General features: G+C 40.0%; 1 protein-coding gene across 1 annotated transcript in view; it reads right to left on the bottom strand.

The window, feature by feature from the left end:
• LOC140241523 (transcription elongation regulator 1-like) overlaps positions 1–19,281 on the bottom strand; it is a 48,603-nt gene that overhangs the window by 27,699 nt on the left and 1,623 nt on the right. Inside the window, exons 2-5 of the mRNA XM_072321260.1 lie at positions 7,425–7,662; positions 5,898–6,170; positions 4,744–4,954; positions 3,246–3,512 (exon numbers count right to left, since the gene is read on the bottom strand). Of these exons, the coding sequence (XP_072177361.1) occupies positions 3,246–3,512; positions 4,744–4,954; positions 5,898–6,170; positions 7,425–7,662 (989 nt within the window). The remainder of the gene's footprint in view (positions 1–3,245; positions 3,513–4,743; positions 4,955–5,897; positions 6,171–7,424; positions 7,663–19,281) is intronic.

The following is a 19,281-nucleotide window of genomic DNA, read 5'->3' as shown; positions in this document are numbered from 1 at the left end:
AAAAAGTGCTGTACTGTTTCGGCTTAGCCTTGGCTTTGGTTTAGTAATGAAACCTCACAATGGAGATCAAACAGCCGTCCAACTCGAGGCAACGAATCTACTTGTTTGACGCTATTGACGAGTGGAGAACGCAGAGAGACGTGTTCTTAGCTGGAGGACAAGTAAGAGACCAGAGGGGGAGGCTTCAGCGTCAGCGTGCCGATGAAAAATTTGCTTTCCACTTGCTGGAGTTGCATGAACAGTTTTGCAGGAATTTTTATTTAGAATGTGCAAATTCGTGTTACGACATGCACGGTGGAATTGTGTTGCCACGGCTTATGCCAATAAAGCAACCCCAGCTGGCCAAGTCAACAACTTCAAGGAATCCAGATCCAGATGATGTGTAAGTAGAAGTCTACACATGAATCAATGATTGAAGTGGAATGACTTTTTCTAATCTAGTATCAGTAACTTTAGGGCATTTGCGTTTGATCGACAAGTAGGCCTATTTTTCTATGTATAATTCCGCGAAAAACTTCTCTTAGTTCTCATTTATGTCAAATTATAATAATGCCGTAATTGAAATGACATTTGCTGGGTCAGTTTAATGTCATTAGTCCCATTAAATGAGAAGTTTTTCATATCAATCATGTTATGCACATTCCCCAAGAATATGATTTAGGATTTGCAAATAAAAAAAAAATGAATAGATCTATCGCAAGCTCCATCATACATGTAGTCTAACCCAATAGATCTGGTAGAACTCTAACAATTAAACAGTGGAACTATAGGTTCAAAGATGATAGATCTAACAATAATAGATTCTAGTTTAGGCCCTACTTCGACTTGAAGGTATGTCGGTTGGTGCACGGCCCCCTTCTACCATGGCCACAGGTACACTGTGCAGTGCAACTGTGGCCGTTGGCCCTGCACGGGCACAGTCGCTTCCCCGTCCTGAATTTACACACGCCAGGGCAAGTATGGTTGGACCTACTACTAATCGACCGCCTAATGTTTATCTGCTTGATAAGAATATTTAACACTGAAATTCACATAAAAAAACTTGACCTACGTGATTGAGAAAATCCAGCTCTATCAAATGCCGTTGTTCCGTTTTCGATTCGAAGTTTCAGTCCAAAAATATCGCCGACGAACTTGCGTGGCCTCGTTTCAGCTCCCCGCGGTAAAATGTTTTTGCATTGGCAATGCACGCAAACCGAGTTGTATTGAACACCGTGTTGTACTAAGCTTTTTAGAAGCCTTTTAGAAACTTCCATAGACATTACATTGTGCTGTCATTACGATTCGGTGAAAATATTCATTCGAAATTTTGTCCTTGATTAAAACCATTAATGAACAGTGAATTATCGCGTTTTCCCACACCATCCTAATCTACATTCAAAGCCAATCCAATTTTATGTGCTTTGCGCGCAGAGAAGTGCGTACTAAGTGTTCAGTGCGCGAATTATACGCGGTCGGTTTCAACAAGGGTGGTCGATAATGGATGTAGTAGGGCTACCATACAAGACACAGGGTCTCCGACCCAATCGTCCGCGTTCAGAATGGACAACTCGGCGGTAATATCCGCTACCCATGACGATGTGTCATCGTCCATGATGGCCACCCTACCTATATATAATCTGATCTGACGATTACAGTGTAGTTAACGAGTGAAGACGATCGACGGTGCGATGAAGAGAAGGCGTACACTGTAGTCGTACGAAGTATAGGCAGCTAGCTACTATAGCTCATGCGAACATTGCATCACACAGTATATACAGTATACCATACATTCAATTCACATTACACAAAACGTACTCCCCGCGCTCAGATCAATCAAGCGAGCAAACGAGATACTATAGCGCGATACACTGCTTTAGGGATGTCTTGCGCACACACACATTTCGCTTCGTAGCAACTTCGGAAGCGAGTTTACGTGCTGCCGCCCGCGGCTGAAATATGTCCATGTATCCTCGCGACTGGGTGTCTTTAAGGGTAGATTCTGAAAGAGCAGACTCTAAGCTTTGAAATGATGTATAACTCAATACAGGTGGAAATTCCGAACCTAAATAACAGAAAGACAGTCCGAGCACACTCTGGAGAAGTGTTTAAAGTCAAATGAGGCTCTGAAGTTTAGGGTCTATTCAAGTGCCTAATCTCGCACCAAGCTATGCTCAGTGCAGTGAATGGGATAAAAAACAGGAAGTAAAACTCCATAATAACCACAATGAAGGGATGATCCGATAAAGCTGACATTGTGCACACTCTATTAGCATGTTCTATTCATGACTAATACGATGCAGTAGCAGCATCTTTTCAAGCTACTAGAGTTGAAAGTGAAGTGTGTGTAAAGGCTTTTTTAAAGGGAACGCAAACCCTAAGAGCAATGTGGATTGATTGAAAGCAGCAACATTAGTAGAACACATCAGTGAAAGTTTGAAGAAAATCGGACAATCGATGCAAAAGTTATGAATTTTTAAAGTTTTGGTGTTGGAACCGCTGGATGAAGAGACTACTAGAGCTTATGACGTATGAGTGGACAACAATATAAAGAAAATATAAAGAAAATTCCACAAAAATTCATTTTTCATGAAAATGACAAATTCCATCAACTTGATACTGACATATGTTAAGGGTAGCAATTATTCCCCCTGCTTTCTGAAAGCGGTTAGTCAAGTGCTCTTTCATAATGCTAGAAAAGTGAATTTTTGTTGAATTTTCTTTATAGTTTCTTTGTATTGTTGTCCACTCATACGTCATAACCTCTAGTAGTCTCCTCATCCAGCGGTTCCAACACCGAAACTTTAAAAATTCATAACTTTTGCATCGATTGTCCGATTTTCTTCAAACTTTCACTGATATGTTCTACTAATGTTGCTGCTTTCACTCAATCCACATTACTCTTTGGGTTTGCGTTCCCTTTAAGAAATGAAAAGGGGCCTGTAAGACATAACTAATCACGCTACTCTACAAGAATTTCCCAGAGTAAACTGCTGAAAACACAATTTCCCATTTGTTCTATGATCCATAACTTAAAAATGTAGAACTGCTCTTCCAGAAAATATACAAAACTTATGATTGACTAAGCTGACCCATTTCACCCATTTTCAGTTCTCAAGTACAATCAGGGCAAGCGGCTTTTTGTTGGTTTTGTTGATGCACGGTAACATATACAAAACAAACAGTTATTATCATGATCATCTTTATTTCAGAAGTATTCCCACCCTATGGTTAAGCATGACTAACTCCAAAGATTCTGAGCTTACCTGGTAAGGGCATAGGAGGCATCCCCGGCAGTCCTGGTAGAGGCATTCTGCCAGGAAAGGCAAAGTTGGGTGGGGGCAGCATTCCCGGAGGTGGCATGCGCATGGGCGGCTGCATCATCCCCTGAGGTGGGGGCAGGAGTCCGGGACTCTGGGGCATGTTCATGGGCGGGGGTATTCCCCCTCCACCTGACGGAGATGCCTGGGTAGAGGGCGGAGTGGCTTGTGCTGGGGAGGCAGCTGTCATGGCTGCCGGACTCTTTGCTGTATCTGTGAGAGCATATCAAAATCATTATCCTTTTATTGCCCTTTAAATCTCTGCTTCTTTACACAGTTTGCTCTAATCCATGCTATTCTGTTTGACTACATATATTTGAGAAGTGCCTTAATTGGAGGCAATATTATCTAGGTGGATATTTTCAATGCCAGGCATTGCATACTACTTTAACCCTAAAAAGACTGGGGGGGGGGGGGGGGGGCTAAAAGGCCCTTCCCTCGACATTTCGCGCGATTACTCTGCAACACGCAATGCTCTCGCCGCGATGCTCTATGACTTTTTTCTTTCGAGTTTCCCGCACATTTTGACACCAAATTTGTGACGCCCGGGGGTATGGTTCTGAAGTTACATAACTTTTTGTACATGCACGTGAGGCCGAAAATGGCTCAAAAATTTGATTTTGTGTAACAAAGTCAATGCAAATTGAGTTTTTTCACATGGTTCATATAAATATGCTTATTTTTACTCTCAATGGCTAAAATTAATTTGTTTTAGGAGTATTATGCTTCAAAAAGAGTCTGCCACAAATTTTGTTAAAAAAACAACAGAAACAAAAAGGTCGAAAAAACAACGAAATACATAAGAAATTCATAAAACAATAAAATAAATAAGAAATTAATTTTGATACTGAATTTTTTTTCAAGTACATTTGCTAAGAATGCCACAAAGAATAATTTGACCAGAAATGAGCACTTTTGGAGCTTTATTTACTGATTTAGATCAAAGAGTGATTTCTCGCATAAATTAGCATGATTAATCAAAATAAAATAAAAGAAGACTATCTTGTAAAATTTAAATATACGATCTTGTAGATTACATCGCACACTACCATTGTGCAAATTTCCGCGGCGATCGCGCGATCCACGGCTGAGATCTTAAGGGGGGGCCCTTTAGGCCCCCCCAGTCTTACGAGCTACCAAAATAGCCCAGTCTTTTTAGGGTTAAACATCAAAACCTCAAGAAATGTAGCATGAAATCGGAAATTAAGGAAAACACAGTGAACAGGAGTGGAATGGAACCAGGAAAGCACAAAGATGAGGAAATTTCTGCAAGATTACCTTTGACAAGCTTGCTACCAAGCAAACAGATGCATCTTATAGTTCAATGATTGCATATACACTGTAAGACTCGCTTACTTGTCCAGATTTAAGTCATTCTAGGCAAAAAGTTTCACTGCTGAAAAAAAGGTTAGACAGAAAGGACAGTTTTTGAGTGTGTGTATACCAGTTGATGACTTCTGCTCTGCAGTGGCATCAGCTGTTGCAGATGTGGTGGTCTGGGTGTTGCTGGTGGTCGAGGTGGCCGCACTGCTCGTCTGCTGCTGAGACACACCGGCTGCCGCCGCAATGGCATTCAGGTCCGACTGCTTGATGACCCGAACGTTCTCCGGCTTGGTCCATGTTGGCTCCCGCTTCTTGGCATGGAAAAAGTAGGTCTGAAAGGGCAGACAGGCATCACAAGGCTATGACATCAAATTGCCATGACTGACCTTACAAGGCTATGACATCACAAGGCTATAACATCACAAGGCTATGACATCACAATGGTACATTAGCTGGTCATGCTTTTAACAGAGGAAACCCTTGCATTGTGCAGACCCTATCTTCTGTCACACATTACAGTCAAACCTGCCTTAGCGGCCACCTGTCTACAGCGGCCACTGAAAAATCCCCCCCCCCCCCCGAGAGAAATGCCCTGTTAACGACCCTGTGTAAAGCGGCCACCTGTCTAACGTGGCCAGCGGCCACAAATTTTGTTTCCCGCAGTAGATTTTAACCTGTCTATAGCGGCCAAAGAGCCGATAATTCAGCTTGTTTTTCTGCTTTGTAGCCGTGCCAGTCATTCATGGGCAACGTTTAGTGATCGCCAGTATTATTCGCCATCACTGCATTCATCACTCATTCAGTCATAATAATGCATTAGTGTCTAGCTTTCTTCACGACTGTACACATGCTGATGTCCAACAATTTCATAAACACCGGCATTGTTCAATGCATGAAACACAAGTGTGCATACTTACACACACACATTTACATGTAAGTACATTGTACTTACAGATGTATACAACGATGATATACATGTACATGTAGGCAATGCACACAAAGTTGGATGACCTGTCTATAGCGGCCACCTGTCTATAGCGGCCACTTTTTTTGTTTCCCTTGGGTGGCCGCTATACACAGGTTTAACTGTACATAACATCAAAATTCTGGGGCTGTCCCTCATACTGTATATAGTACCCAGAACTTTTCTGTGTTCTGACATAATGTCCCAACATTGCAACACTCACAAACATGAATATTGACTCATTAATATCATACCAAAACAAGCAAAAAATTTTTTTTTTTTTAGGAATGAGAAGACACAATGGAGCTAACCTTTCCTTCGGGCGTGACATTCTCCACCCAGAAGTCCTGGTTGGGATCCATGGCAATGGCAAACACTGCCGGGCTCATCCCCGGGGGTGGCGTAGTGAGAGTGCCTGCAGCGGGCTTGGCTGGAGTCTGGGCCGCGGCTGGCTGGTGGCTGGGTGGCGGTTGGAATGGGGGCATGGGCATGCCTCCCATGGGTGGGGGAAAGAAAGGGGGCATGCCCGGTGGAGGCATGCCTGGAGGGGGCATCATCCCTCCCCCCATGGGTCCTCCTGGTGGCTATTGGTGGATGCACATAGAAAAAGTTTCCTTTACAATGTACATCATTTCCCTCTCATCAACTATACTATTACGAGCCATCTTGGTGTAATTGCTTTTAACATTCAATCTGACCAACCTATTCCTCTACAAGCACAAATATTATACCAATTTCTTAATGATAACAAACAATGAGATTTAATATATAGAAATGTTTAAGGATTATCGAACATATCAAGTAAAAAAAAAAAAAGAAAAAAGGAAAAAAGATGTGTGTAGAAATGGTTAAAGATCGATGTATTTTACACCCATACATGTAGTTTTTTGTTTTTTTTTTAAGCAAAGATCCATGATATAAAGAAATCCATGCCAGGAACTAAACCTGTAGACATGCATGTTGTAGCAATTGGATTTGTTGTGATGCTCAGTACATTACCTGTTGCATTGGATCTATTCTCTGCCTCATGCAAATATGTGTGGCATTCTCCATCAATATTTGGATTGGACTGGTTGAAAAAAGTGTAAAAGATGTTAGCTCAACATGGGAGTGTATATTTATACAAATATAATGTGTACAGACAAGTGTCCTGCGTAAAATCCAGACACAAAATATTTACATTCGCAAAGTTTATTCCCACTGACAGTCTTGCATGTTTTCATTTGCTCATGTAGATACTTGGGTTGTCGTCATACATGATCTTGTTCAACTATATATCAATTAAACCAATCATACTTTGCATGACAGGAATCACATATTGATGATATATCATGCAATTTACATAACAAGCAAATTGTGTGGCAACCAACCACACCACATAAATACAGAAAACTGATGCTTGACACCTCTTGCAAAAGACACACACATTAAAAAAAAAAGCAAATAAAAATGCTTCTGCTATATGGCTTTGAAAGACATCACGTCAACCATTATAAAGGGACTTGAGCTTTACTAATGTCATTATTTTGATCATGTATCATTATCACTAAATAAACTTGCAAAGTGCAGAGAGCAAACAAATGTCACATATAAGTTCTTGTCATTTAATGTTAGTTCCTTGATGGCTAGTAGATAGAGTGGATATTTTCTTGGTTTAAGCACAAGGAAATGTACCACCACGACAATCACATTGCCCGTTAAATTGGTGTAATTAATGTATAAATGTGAATTGACAAATCTTTCAGTTCTATGGGGGTGAATATGGAGGTGCAACGGTATGGCAGCACTGAGCCAAAGGCTCATTATGTGTAGTGAAAAGTCAGTTTGTCCCTCCTCACCTGCATGTTTGGAGGCATCGGTGGGAGCCCGCGTGGCGGAGGGCCAAACCGGTCCCTGGGAGGTGGTCCAAAGCGGGGGTCAAACGGAGGCGGTCCTCCAAATCTGTTGCGGAAGTCCCTTGGCGGTGGGCCCCTCGGCCGTGGTCCTCCGAATGGCCTCATCTGACCCGGCGGGCCTCTGAATCGGGGCGGAGGGGGGCCACGGTGGAAGCCTCCATTGGTGGGCGACCCACTATACCTGTCAAATAAGACGACGACAGATAACAGTCAATGATTCCGTCAATGAACAAATTACTTAGAGGTGGAGGTTTTCTCTAAATGTGTATGCACACTCATTGTTTCACAGACAGCAGAAATATCTGTAGGCCTATGGAGTTTTCCTCATCTGGAGCAAGCAGCACATGGATATGAAGACATATTCATAAGGTTTGAGGAGATTTCTGATTTTTTCCTCAAACTTTTAATGCATGTTTCGACTATCTCTCTGAATTCACTGAATATACCTGCTGGGAAAACTAGCACCTTATCAGAGCATCAAAGAGCAAAGTTAAAAATTGTATCAAGAGGCAACACTGTATCAATGAAACATGTATTAAATTGCCGCAAGACCATTCATCCTTTTTTCCGAATTTCAATTCCAAGGTGTTTGAAATGCTGCATTTCACACAAATGCAAAACATATTGTGTTATCGTGCATCTGTACTGTTCATCAAAGTCCTCTGCATGTTGTATGGTATCGACATAGATGTTTGGGTAGCTTTCAGTTGAACAAAATGCAGATGGCATCTCAGTGGGGAAACTTCATACGCAGAAGCATCCCTAGAGGGCTTCATAAAGCAGACCTGAGATGTTTTCTGGTATGTTTGAATTCAATGATCAGATTCATAGCTGCTACAATACACAAAATAGTAATAACAATATAATTTGTTTAAAGTAGGTAAGATGTATATAAAGCACACACTCAGACATACATATTGTACCCTCACTATGAAATTATTTACTAGATAAGCCTACAATTACAAATTCTCCCACCACTAATACCTTTTAAAAAATCTCAAGAGATATTTGTTAGGTGGTTAGATTTTTTTTTTATTATAGAATACAGAATGACTACAAATAATTTTGTGTTGTTTTTTTTTTCCTCTGGGTTTTATGTCACCACCATCATTTAAATCTATAACTACATGTATTTTTTTTGTGTCTGTTTTTGCAATATTGTCATCTTTTTTATGTTGTTATAATAAAGCAAAATCGTTTTATATCTTCTTACTTTTTGTTCGGAACTACCCTGACAAGAACCCTGGTCTTTTGTAGTTTCCATGTTTCATTTATAGTTATCATATGCTATGTATTGCATGGTTGTGTACTCATTCACCGTCTTCACTTTGCTATCGTACAAAAGTTATGTTTGTTGTTGTTTTGTTTTTTTAATGAAACAAAATAAAGTTCAAGTCAGGTCCACCTCACTTTCTGTTTTTACCCCCATACTGTGGAAGTAAAGACTGGACATTCTACATTGTACAATCGAGCCCATGGGCATTATGCGCTAACCCCATAATCTAAATGTACGCTGTATGTACAATTTGTAACCCTACGAACGGCCAAACCCCACAAATCTTGGTATGCATTTAAGCATGCCATGGTCTACACCTGTCTCATATTCATGCAGCTATCAAAGAATTCATGGTTGGCATTTATAAAGAAAAAAGAAAAAATAATAAAACAGAATATTTACTACACTGTACATTGCAGTCATGGATATAGTATGCAATGTACAGCCAGCCATACAGAAAGACAGATACACATACATGTATTGTACATGTCCACACACGGTACACAAACATATTCTCCCTCTAACTTCACATCATTTTCCTGGTAGTTTTGACAGCTCTTTGATGTGTTTATGACCTGACTTTTTCCCCCTGCCAGTTGCAGGGCTGCCAACTCTCACGCATTGAGCGTGAGACTCACGCAATTCAACCAATTTTGACTGTCTCACTCTGATGAACGAAATCTCACGCTAAACCCCCAAAATGAAATGTACATGACTACAAAAATAAATATACAGTATCTCTAAATTCTCCGATATTCCGAATATCGATATGCCCAAGCCCAAAATTTTGAGATTTTCCCGCGCGGGTGTAAAGCTTTACCAATAATAATCATTTTCAGTTCACGCGCAAAGACGAGCTATTGGATTACGATTGGTTTCACCTTTATCTTTTAGTGATCGTGAATTCTGTAACCTCATTGGTCAATCAACCACTTAATATATCCCGTATTACATGGATATGACGTCATGATACTGTATTACACAGCCAGCTGCGCGTGTACCAAAGACGCTTATAGGAAAGTGCGCGCTAATCCTGTACAAAACAAATGGACAGCGCGCGGTCCTCAAGCGTATTGCGCACATAACCCGAGACCACTAGACGCTTGATAAACAACAGCAACTTATATCTATCTGGCTACTGCACTGCATGCAGTATCTTATGGCGTGTACGTGTACATATGTACTTGTATGCGCGCATCGCATGCAGTAATCAGCTCGCGAAACGTAGGCCTAAGTCAACATGGTCATGGCTGACAGCTGGCAATTTCAACATCATTCACGAGGGGAAATCAGCGAGAAGACGGTTAGCACTTACACTAAAAGACAAAATCGTTACCCCCTGCTTGTTCTTACGAAATACGGGAAATATCTACGGTTTGGTGCCATATTCCATTCGGCCTTCGGCCTCATGGAATATGGCACCAGACCGTAGATATTTGCCCGTATTTCGTGAACAAGCAGGGGATAACTAATAATACCACATGAGCGTAGCTTGTACTTTTGGCAAATTATAGTACATGGCAAATTATAGTACATGTATGGCTATGACGTGTGCTTTACATCGCTTTACATACATCGACTGTGTACGTAGTACGTATGTACTGTACGTACATGTACGTACGGCCGCACAGCAGGCCGCCAGGCGCTAGCCAGGAGGTCGCTCCGCTCCCTCGCAGTGTCTCACTCCAAACTCTCACTCAAGGTTGGCAGCCCTGCAGTTGACTCATGAATGCATAAAACTCAAGCAAGTCTGTCGATGGGTCTCTGGTGATGTAGTAGTAAATTTGGAAGTCACATCGCCTGTTCTACTACAAAATCCACCCAGCGGCATAATGTTTCTTATTTACACAACAACTGTACTTTGTTCAGCCGAAATGCAATGTTCGTTATTATCCGTCACAAGAGTCAGGGACATTTAAAATCTTAATCTCACTTGAGACCAAAAATACTCCTCGGAGGGGACGCACACCATCGGTCCGTGGTTGCTTGCTTAAAATTATCGCTTGCTTAGCAGCCACACTTGAAATAACACATTTTCAAATATAACCATGAAATAAACTATACAAACACACACACACACACATCGTCAGGATTGTAAGCAATAGCCACAAGCACCTTCTACGAGTGAAATTCAAACATACATGTATGCACACTCCAGCAGGGCGATATCACTGTACATGTACATACACGGTACACTCATGTACAGCTACATTGTACATGATACAAGCTACGCAAAATAATCTGGAGTACAAGTTTACATTTTCTTTCATGTGGTGCATATCTTTCAATATGATTTATTCCTCCTGTGACTTAAATTGTACTATTTGTACAAAGATTTATTTTCAAGAAAAAAACTATTGTGATATACTCACTAGGTACACTACAAGACATAAAACTGCCTTCAGTGTTTGACCAACCATCCTCAGGGCTTCAATAGAGTACAAGTATATACTGAAACTCTCTGTACACTTTCATTGCATTTTTCATACTGGTATACCACCAACACAAAGATGAACACACTGGACTGCCATTTCAAATTGCCAGTATAAAATTATTTCCAGGCAAATCATATTCATGTACATGTATAACTTTCCGCTGACATGTTTTCACACAGCTCTGATGCTTTTATCACAAATGCACAAACACAATCAACTGCACATAATTTTCAAGTCAAAGTCCCTTACATTGTATGTCAAATTTTCTCTATAAAGTCAGGAAAATTCTTGGACAAAAAAGAAAAAAGAAGAAGAAGAAGGAAAAAAAACCCATATATGTATGTAAGCTCACTTGGGCCTAAAAACCGCGACCACTGCCTAATGTGACTATGTGAGGTTTCTCACGACATTGGGATACAAAAAAAGAAAAGAAATAGCTGTATAAAGAGTTTGGATTTGCAAAGTCACCTCGTTATAAAAGGTGTGGTATCTTTACAATGATGTTCCACTGTACACTGTATGTATAGCTGTAAGCACCCTACAGCACTCAACATCTGATCCACATGTGAAAATGGCTCAACAATTTTTTTTTTTTAACCTGTACATTTTTTTCTTTTTTTCAAGAGGATGGTGAAAAATATGGAATGGAGAAAACCCCGAAGAATAACACACTGCTGCATATTCATAAGTGGTATGAATTTGTCAATACACTGCAGCATATTTGGCACTTTTACACAGAAATGTCTACTTTGTTTTAATTTTTTTTTAAACTTCTGACAGCTCATGTCATTTGCAGTTGGTTGCTTTATCAGTACACATCAGTATGCACAACATACACAGATGTACAAACAGCTGTACATAGTTGTATGGAAAATATTTTGTGAGGTTTTCATTTTCTCAAATTTAGCAAATCAGGTGCAAATTGCAAATTTAAAAACATAAGAAAATACTAACACTGATCCTAACATGAATGCAAACTTGCATGCATACTTTCTCTTTTCAGTACTTCATGATCCTAAATTTACCCACTTACGGAATTGTTGAAGTCCCTATAGGTGAAAAATTAGACTCATACACTCATACTGCTGTCACACCTTCCTGTTCATCAACCAATACTTAGATGTTGTACATGCAAAAAAATGAAACTCTTTTTGAGGGTAAATTCCATCCATACATAAAAATAAATAAATAAACAAATAAATATTTCATTTTTTATTTGCACATACAAATGTATGAAAAGCACTGCTTTGATATGTAAATTGATGAACATTCCAGTCTTCATATTGACAATAAAAGAGAATACTGAGGACTCTTGATTCACATTGCATGCTGTCCATTGAATGGTAACTAACCACTGGCACCATTATTCTTCTGCTCATGATCAAAGCATTAATTATTTAACACTGATTTGTCTCCATTATTCTTTCTTTTCAACTCATCACACATAAATCTACGGATATGCAAAAAGGAAAGTTGTTCTACAATGTACAATGTACATTGTACATGTTGTACCAACTGGAATCAACAAAATGTACATGTACCTGTTTTTAAATTACAGCATTTTGAGAAAATCACTTTCTCAGGATTTTTTTTTTTTTTTTAATATTTCTCATTCAATTTGAATAGAAACATGATATAGCGACACAATTATGGCAATTTCTTCATGATCACAGCTAATCTCTGGGCATTTAAACAAGATGTACATTTATCAAAACATACTGTAGATTAACATGTAATATCTTAACATTTTGATAAATAAATTGCAATTTTGTGATGAGGCCTGTTTGATTTTTGTTTTGTTAATTAATGTCATGAATGCATTTTCAGTAACGCATCCTGTGTAGTATACAATTCCTACATGTAATTATTGGTTTGTTTCCATGATTAAAGATATCAAAAAGCACACGAAAATATGTGAATCTTCTTAAAACATTTTAGATTCTGAAAACCTTTTACATCCCTTAGAGATGAAAAAAACTTGAGCAGAGCCAGTAGATTTCATCTCAGATTTTATCTATGTGTACAGTAGATGATTTGGTGTAAAAAGCTTGTAAATACGTATACGACATATGTTCCATGATTGACATTGAACTGCATTTAAAATGCAGCTTGCTTTTCTTTTCCTGCATTTTAATTCATCTTGGCTTTCAACCTCAACTGCTTTTCCATTACATTTTGCAACAATGTAGGGGGAGCTAAATGTTGCATTTGCTTGTAACCATCGCCACTCTGGATGTTTTGAGGCTTCGCGCACATGCAATCATCATCTTGCTCAATACGCGAAGCCATGGCACGTCTTGGCATGTCTTGTTTATGTTTTCAATGCGTATTTGGGGATCGAAAATACTTCTTCTCTTGACACCAAAGGGATTACGAGACTTCACCTCACGCGCTGATCATGCTTACAGCTATAGTACAACTCTAGGCATTAAAACCCATACATTCTTAGTCATAATGCACAGGTGGATCATCAGAGAGAAGGTCTTTCTTTAAATTCTCACTCGTGCTCTCTTCATCTGCAAAATATCAAGAAGAATGCTTCTCTACATTTGAAAACAAAACAAACAAAAAGGACCAACATGAATATTTACCAAAATTTACAGTCACTGAAATCCATTCAAGAGTCTCTTGGTTGGCACTCCTCATTCAAAATTACCAAAACACTATTTTTGTCATCAACAATATTCATGGACTTGGAGGTGTTGACTTTTTATCTCTTCGATATGTCTTACAAAATATGTAAAACTTTCCTTAAATATGTTCCACTGTGCAAACTTTCTCTTTCTTTTATTCTACCTCACACAATGTGTTTCACCACGGACACGGCACTTTCATCCTGTTTGTAGGCATCACATAAAAGTACACAACTTTATCAAAGTTCACGGGTGAATTTGTCAACCACATACTGATTTGATGCCTGCTTGTATGTTCCAAAATATTTACACTTTGTATGAAAATATATGTACATGTAAATGTACATATTTACTTGCTATGTACAAAGGTACATCTGAAATCATATGATTGTGAAAGAATTTGCCTTCACAAAATAATATACAATGTAACTTTCAAGCTTTAGTGGAAATGAATTAATAAGTTGATATGTCATGGCATTTCATATTCCTCTGTTCGTGTTTCTCTGATACGTCCATCTGGAAAGAATGTCACTTCTGTAATGCGCCTGAAAATTGCCCCACTGGGCAGCTGGTGTTCAAAGGTCTCTGTCTGACTGTGCTGCTTTCCATTGGTATCGTCTTCCGGCCACCTTGTGCCACCCTGATCCTGCTGGGGAGACGAGGCAGCGGAATACACGGCACCCTGCATGCCGTCGCTGACAACGACCAGGGGCTGGACACCGCCAGGGTCGCTTGGCTGGGCCGATGCGGGGCTTGACGGACCGGGCTGCAAGGATGAGGCAGACTCTGTTGCTGCTGCTACTGCTACTGCTGTGGATGTCCTCGTGGATGACCTCGTCGCCCGCTTCCCCTTCTGCATGGCTGCAAGGCTGGAATACAACTTTGGAGTGACGATTCTGTTCCGCGGGAGCCCTTTCTTGCCCTCCCTGTGGACTTGCCCATCGTGCCTGAATAGGTCATGGCGGCGATTAGTGCTGTAAGAGCACTTTGGGCACTTGAATCGCTTGCCTTGGTGCTGGTCCTGAATGTGCGAGTTGAGGGACTGGCGGTGTCTGTACCATGCCCCGCACTCTTTACACATGTACCCTTCTCCATCAATTGGTTGCACACTATGTGCCTTCCCGTTGAACGCAAGAAGGCCAGACTCTTCCGAACCATGAGATATGTTGTCGTGGTCTATGGAGGCTTCCATTGCTTCGTCAGCTGCTCCCTGCTCATCTTCCTCCAGCACAAGATAACTAGGGTCTCCAGTTTCAGTTTCATCCCAATTTGGATCTGCCCTCATTTCTCTGTCCTCCTCTCCGTCTTCTCTGCAGAGCAAGAAAATGATGGATGCATTGGTCACTTCGGTCATCTTCCTCACAGTTTCCTCAGTAAAGTTGTATGCCTAACTTCGATACACATCCGCTCAAAGTCAACACTCTACTTCCTGCCTGAAGACATTTAAATAGAAGCATGGTACAGCAGTATTACGGAATGAAGCGATCAGTCAGATGTTTCTCAAACTCTACAGACTTCACTCTTGTTTCGAGGTCATAGACGTTCCTGCCTTCAAATCATATTCCTGCTAAAATATCCGAAGTCCACTGAAGTCTCGCTGAACATGTGGAAGACAACCGGACTAGTTAACAAACTGGGATTACTAATCTCACCTGCATCATGCCAAACTCTAATTGCACATATGTACATTAAAATTAAAAAAAAAAGTGAAACAAGTGGTACACATAAATGTTCATAATGAGAACACACTGCTGATTTTATGTCAACGTGATTTAAAATACAGTGGATTTGGTAAACATACATCAGTATTAAAACATACAAGAAGTCTCAGCCTTAATAAAAATCAAATCTGAAAATAGACATACATTGTACGTATGTAATTTATTAGTACACTAGAAAAGCACTCTGAGAGCGCAGACCTCCGCCAAGCAGCTACTGTACTTTCCACCGATGCTCTTGCTCTTCCCAAAGAGATTTTGAAAGCTCTTTGGGCTCTTCCATAGAGATCAGTGATTTCCACCCATAGGTATACATGCTGAAAAATCGCCCGATTTCCCAATATAGAAGCCTTTGTTACATCATAAACCCTCAGCTGCACGGCGCGCCTCGCCCCAGCAGAAACTAGAGCACGCACTTTAGTGCGCGCAAGCAAACCTCAAATACACGCAGCCTTAACTCCCAAGTTCATTGACCCTACCTGCCAAAATATAAAAAATCAAAATATCATAAATTCCCCCAAAATTCTCGGATCATTACCAAAAGTTAATCGTTTTTTACTTGTGTCATTCTCAATCTTTCCTGCAAGTTTCACCAAAATCCGTTAACTACTTTTTGAGTTATTTTGCACACGGACAAACTAACGAACAAACAAACCAACGGTAACGAAAACATAACCTCCTCCCTTGGTGGAGGTAATAACAACTGAATATCATCGAGTGCTGTGACCATACAGTACAAAGCCAAATCAGGAACATGGCTATGAGCTCATGACCTAGTTGTACTTTGTACACTGCACATGTACATGTATAATGTACAGTGTAAATGTACATGTGCATCACCTACATGTAAATTGTACTTCACTTCGATGACAATGTGATAGCCAAAACGAAACTACACATATGCTCAAGAACTCTCATGACAGCTACGATTTAGAGCAAATCTAAGGGTAATACTTTAGGGGCTATTAATCTCCTATTCACAAGCAACCAGGATGTGTGTAAAGAGTAAAAAAGTGGAACATGATGTGGATGGTTTCCAATGCATTGACATTCCTTTGCAATACAACCACCTTCTTGTGATCTATTAGTCCAGCCATATATATCATTTATCACCAGCCTCATGAAAATCTCTGTCAATATTACTGAGGTATAAAATAAAAGGGTGTCCTCTTGATTCCATGCTATTTCTGGAGCGTAGAATGGTCATTCAGAGGTAAATACCATTGGAAGCAGTGATTAAATGCATATGTGTAGGGCAGTTCTACGTATAACAAAACATCCTACCATATCAATATAAGGAGATACAATGTTGTATCATTATTTTTTTCCCCACTAAACCATAACTGTAGACAGTTTAGTCTGGAAACAAATTTATCATAACTACTGTTCACCTTTTGCATATTTTAACATTGATTATATTGATTAACTTTCATACACCCATTGGTTGTTTCTATCCCTAACTCACATTTTAGAGCTATTTTGAAGCACTAAAGCTGGGTTTTTGTTTCAACTGCAAATGGTAAATGATGCTGTTAAGAGCAAATGCACACAAGATTAAGTTCATCATGGACTACACTGTACAAGTGTAAACTCATGTCATCAAAAGGCACAAGGAAATGTCTGCAATAAGTGGACAGTGCCTGCAATACGTGGTAGTCATACAAGTATCATTTTCACGCCTGTAATTACAATAGCTCGTGTCCTGCTCAAGATCCACTGGTGCATACTGTACACAATACTGTATGTGATTTTGAAAGAAACAGAAAGTTGCAACTCAAAGAGTGTGAACTGAGAGTTATCCAGAGGACTGCCATTAAGTAATGAGAGAAGCTTTAATGTAATGTCAGAATTACTCTTGGATATTTGTGTACAGAGTACCTACCATGTATATGTTGTACAGCGTATTGTATGTATGTGACAGAGATTGCCTGTACATAAAATTATGTATTGTACAATGTACATGGCAGACATTCACTGCAGCTCCTTTTCCTCATGAAAATGAATACAAAATGTCCACTGAGGACTGCATCCATATATTCTCTTGAGTTGAGAGGTATGAAAGGTACAGTAGTATGTACACACAACATGTATACAACACATGTACCGGTATACAACATGCACTCATCAATTCCACTGTGCATGAGCTTTACACATTCGATTCCACTCCCTTTCACTTTGACACTGGTAAAAATACTATAAGCCAAAGGTGCGCCAAGATATAGAGTTTCATCAAATAAAATTGGACAAAATTGACTGAGGACTTTATTAGATTGTTATCACAACTAGGTAAGCATGCTTTCATCCAGCAGTATTTGTGATAACCACACACTATTGATGAGGTACATTGTAATAACACTATCACCTCAAAACTCTAATAATGCCTTGCACTGCCATTGAAAATGTTCAGACGTCTTTTTACCTCAGATTGAATAACTTTCACCACTCCCTTCCCCCCCCCCCCCCAAAAAAAAAGTGTACAACATGTAGTATATGTAGTTTACTCACCTACAAGTATTTAACATTTATAAAAATGTGATGTTAGGATTTTTCTCAATGCAGGACTTTACTTCAGATAAGGGAAACTGAGTAAAGATGAGGGAGCAGTCATCAGAACCCCATCTAGACTATTAATGCCCAACATCCAAGGTAAATCAAGATTTTAGATATTTGTATCTATACAAATATCTAAAATCATACCACTCTACACAACCCTATCCTTGCCTTGTTTAGCTTTAACGCATGGATGCATGCATGGTCCCCACTCCTCACACGTCATACACAGATACAGCTCACACTCACCACTACAGTTCACACTGCCACCATTCACGAGCAATGACGTCATGTCTTGCTCAGCACACTGCAAGCACCGTGCTGTTTATCCTTACCATAGCAGACAAGCACAAGCTAGTATCGGTTGATGATTGGCTTGCTATCACTTTTAACTATGAAAGGTTTTCCCTCAGTGGTCAGGTTGTTCTCCCACAATGCCTTTCGAAAATGACATTATCGCTTTCTTCCATTCATATGCTTTACGTTGATACCAAGTACTCCTCCGTAGCGTTTTGGAGAATTATATGAATTTTCCTTGTAATTTCATCCTTTCTTATGGAATTCTCCAGCAATATGTGCCGGGAGTATATCATCAGAGGAGTAGTTTTGGTCGTACATGCAATTTTGTTCATACTCGTGGTATTCTCTTATGAATTCTCAAGAGATTTATGTTTTGATTCTACTTTTAATGTGTACAAGTATGTGCAATGTATGTGCGAGGATGTTTGAAGTGCATAGATTATTGTTCAAAATGTTAGATTTCAGTGGCAAGCGACCTACAGTACCCAATACCAGGCCTCGAATTTTGCCAGTTTTAGGGACAGGCAATTTTTGGTTTTAGGGGCACTCTCTCTCAAAATTTTTTAAGGGCAGCAAGGAAAAGTTGAAGTAAGCATGGTAATTTTGAGAGAGGCATTGTGGCAAGTACATGGGGCATTGCGGCAAATTGCCTTTTGCCCCCAATCCCGGGTAATTCGAGGCCTGCAATACACAATACTTCAGCAGAGCGCAGCGAGACTGTGAGGGTACATACAAAAGGGTTATGACTGCGAGATAGTGACTACATCCAATGCGCTGTGCTGGCAGGAAGACGAGGAAGACACACAGCCAATCAGCAATGAGGCAAGACCTGGCAAGCACATAGCGGAGTGGAGAGAGCCCGAGAGAGAAGAGGCCAAGATATTTTTA

The sequence above is a fragment of the Diadema setosum genome, chromosome 18 (genome assembly GCF_964275005.1).
Source record: "Diadema setosum chromosome 18, eeDiaSeto1, whole genome shotgun sequence".
In the NCBI taxonomy this organism is placed as follows: domain Eukaryota; kingdom Metazoa; phylum Echinodermata; class Echinoidea; order Diadematoida; family Diadematidae; genus Diadema; species Diadema setosum.
Note: the sequence above shows the minus strand (reverse complement) of the source record. Positions and strands in the feature narration are given on the sequence as shown.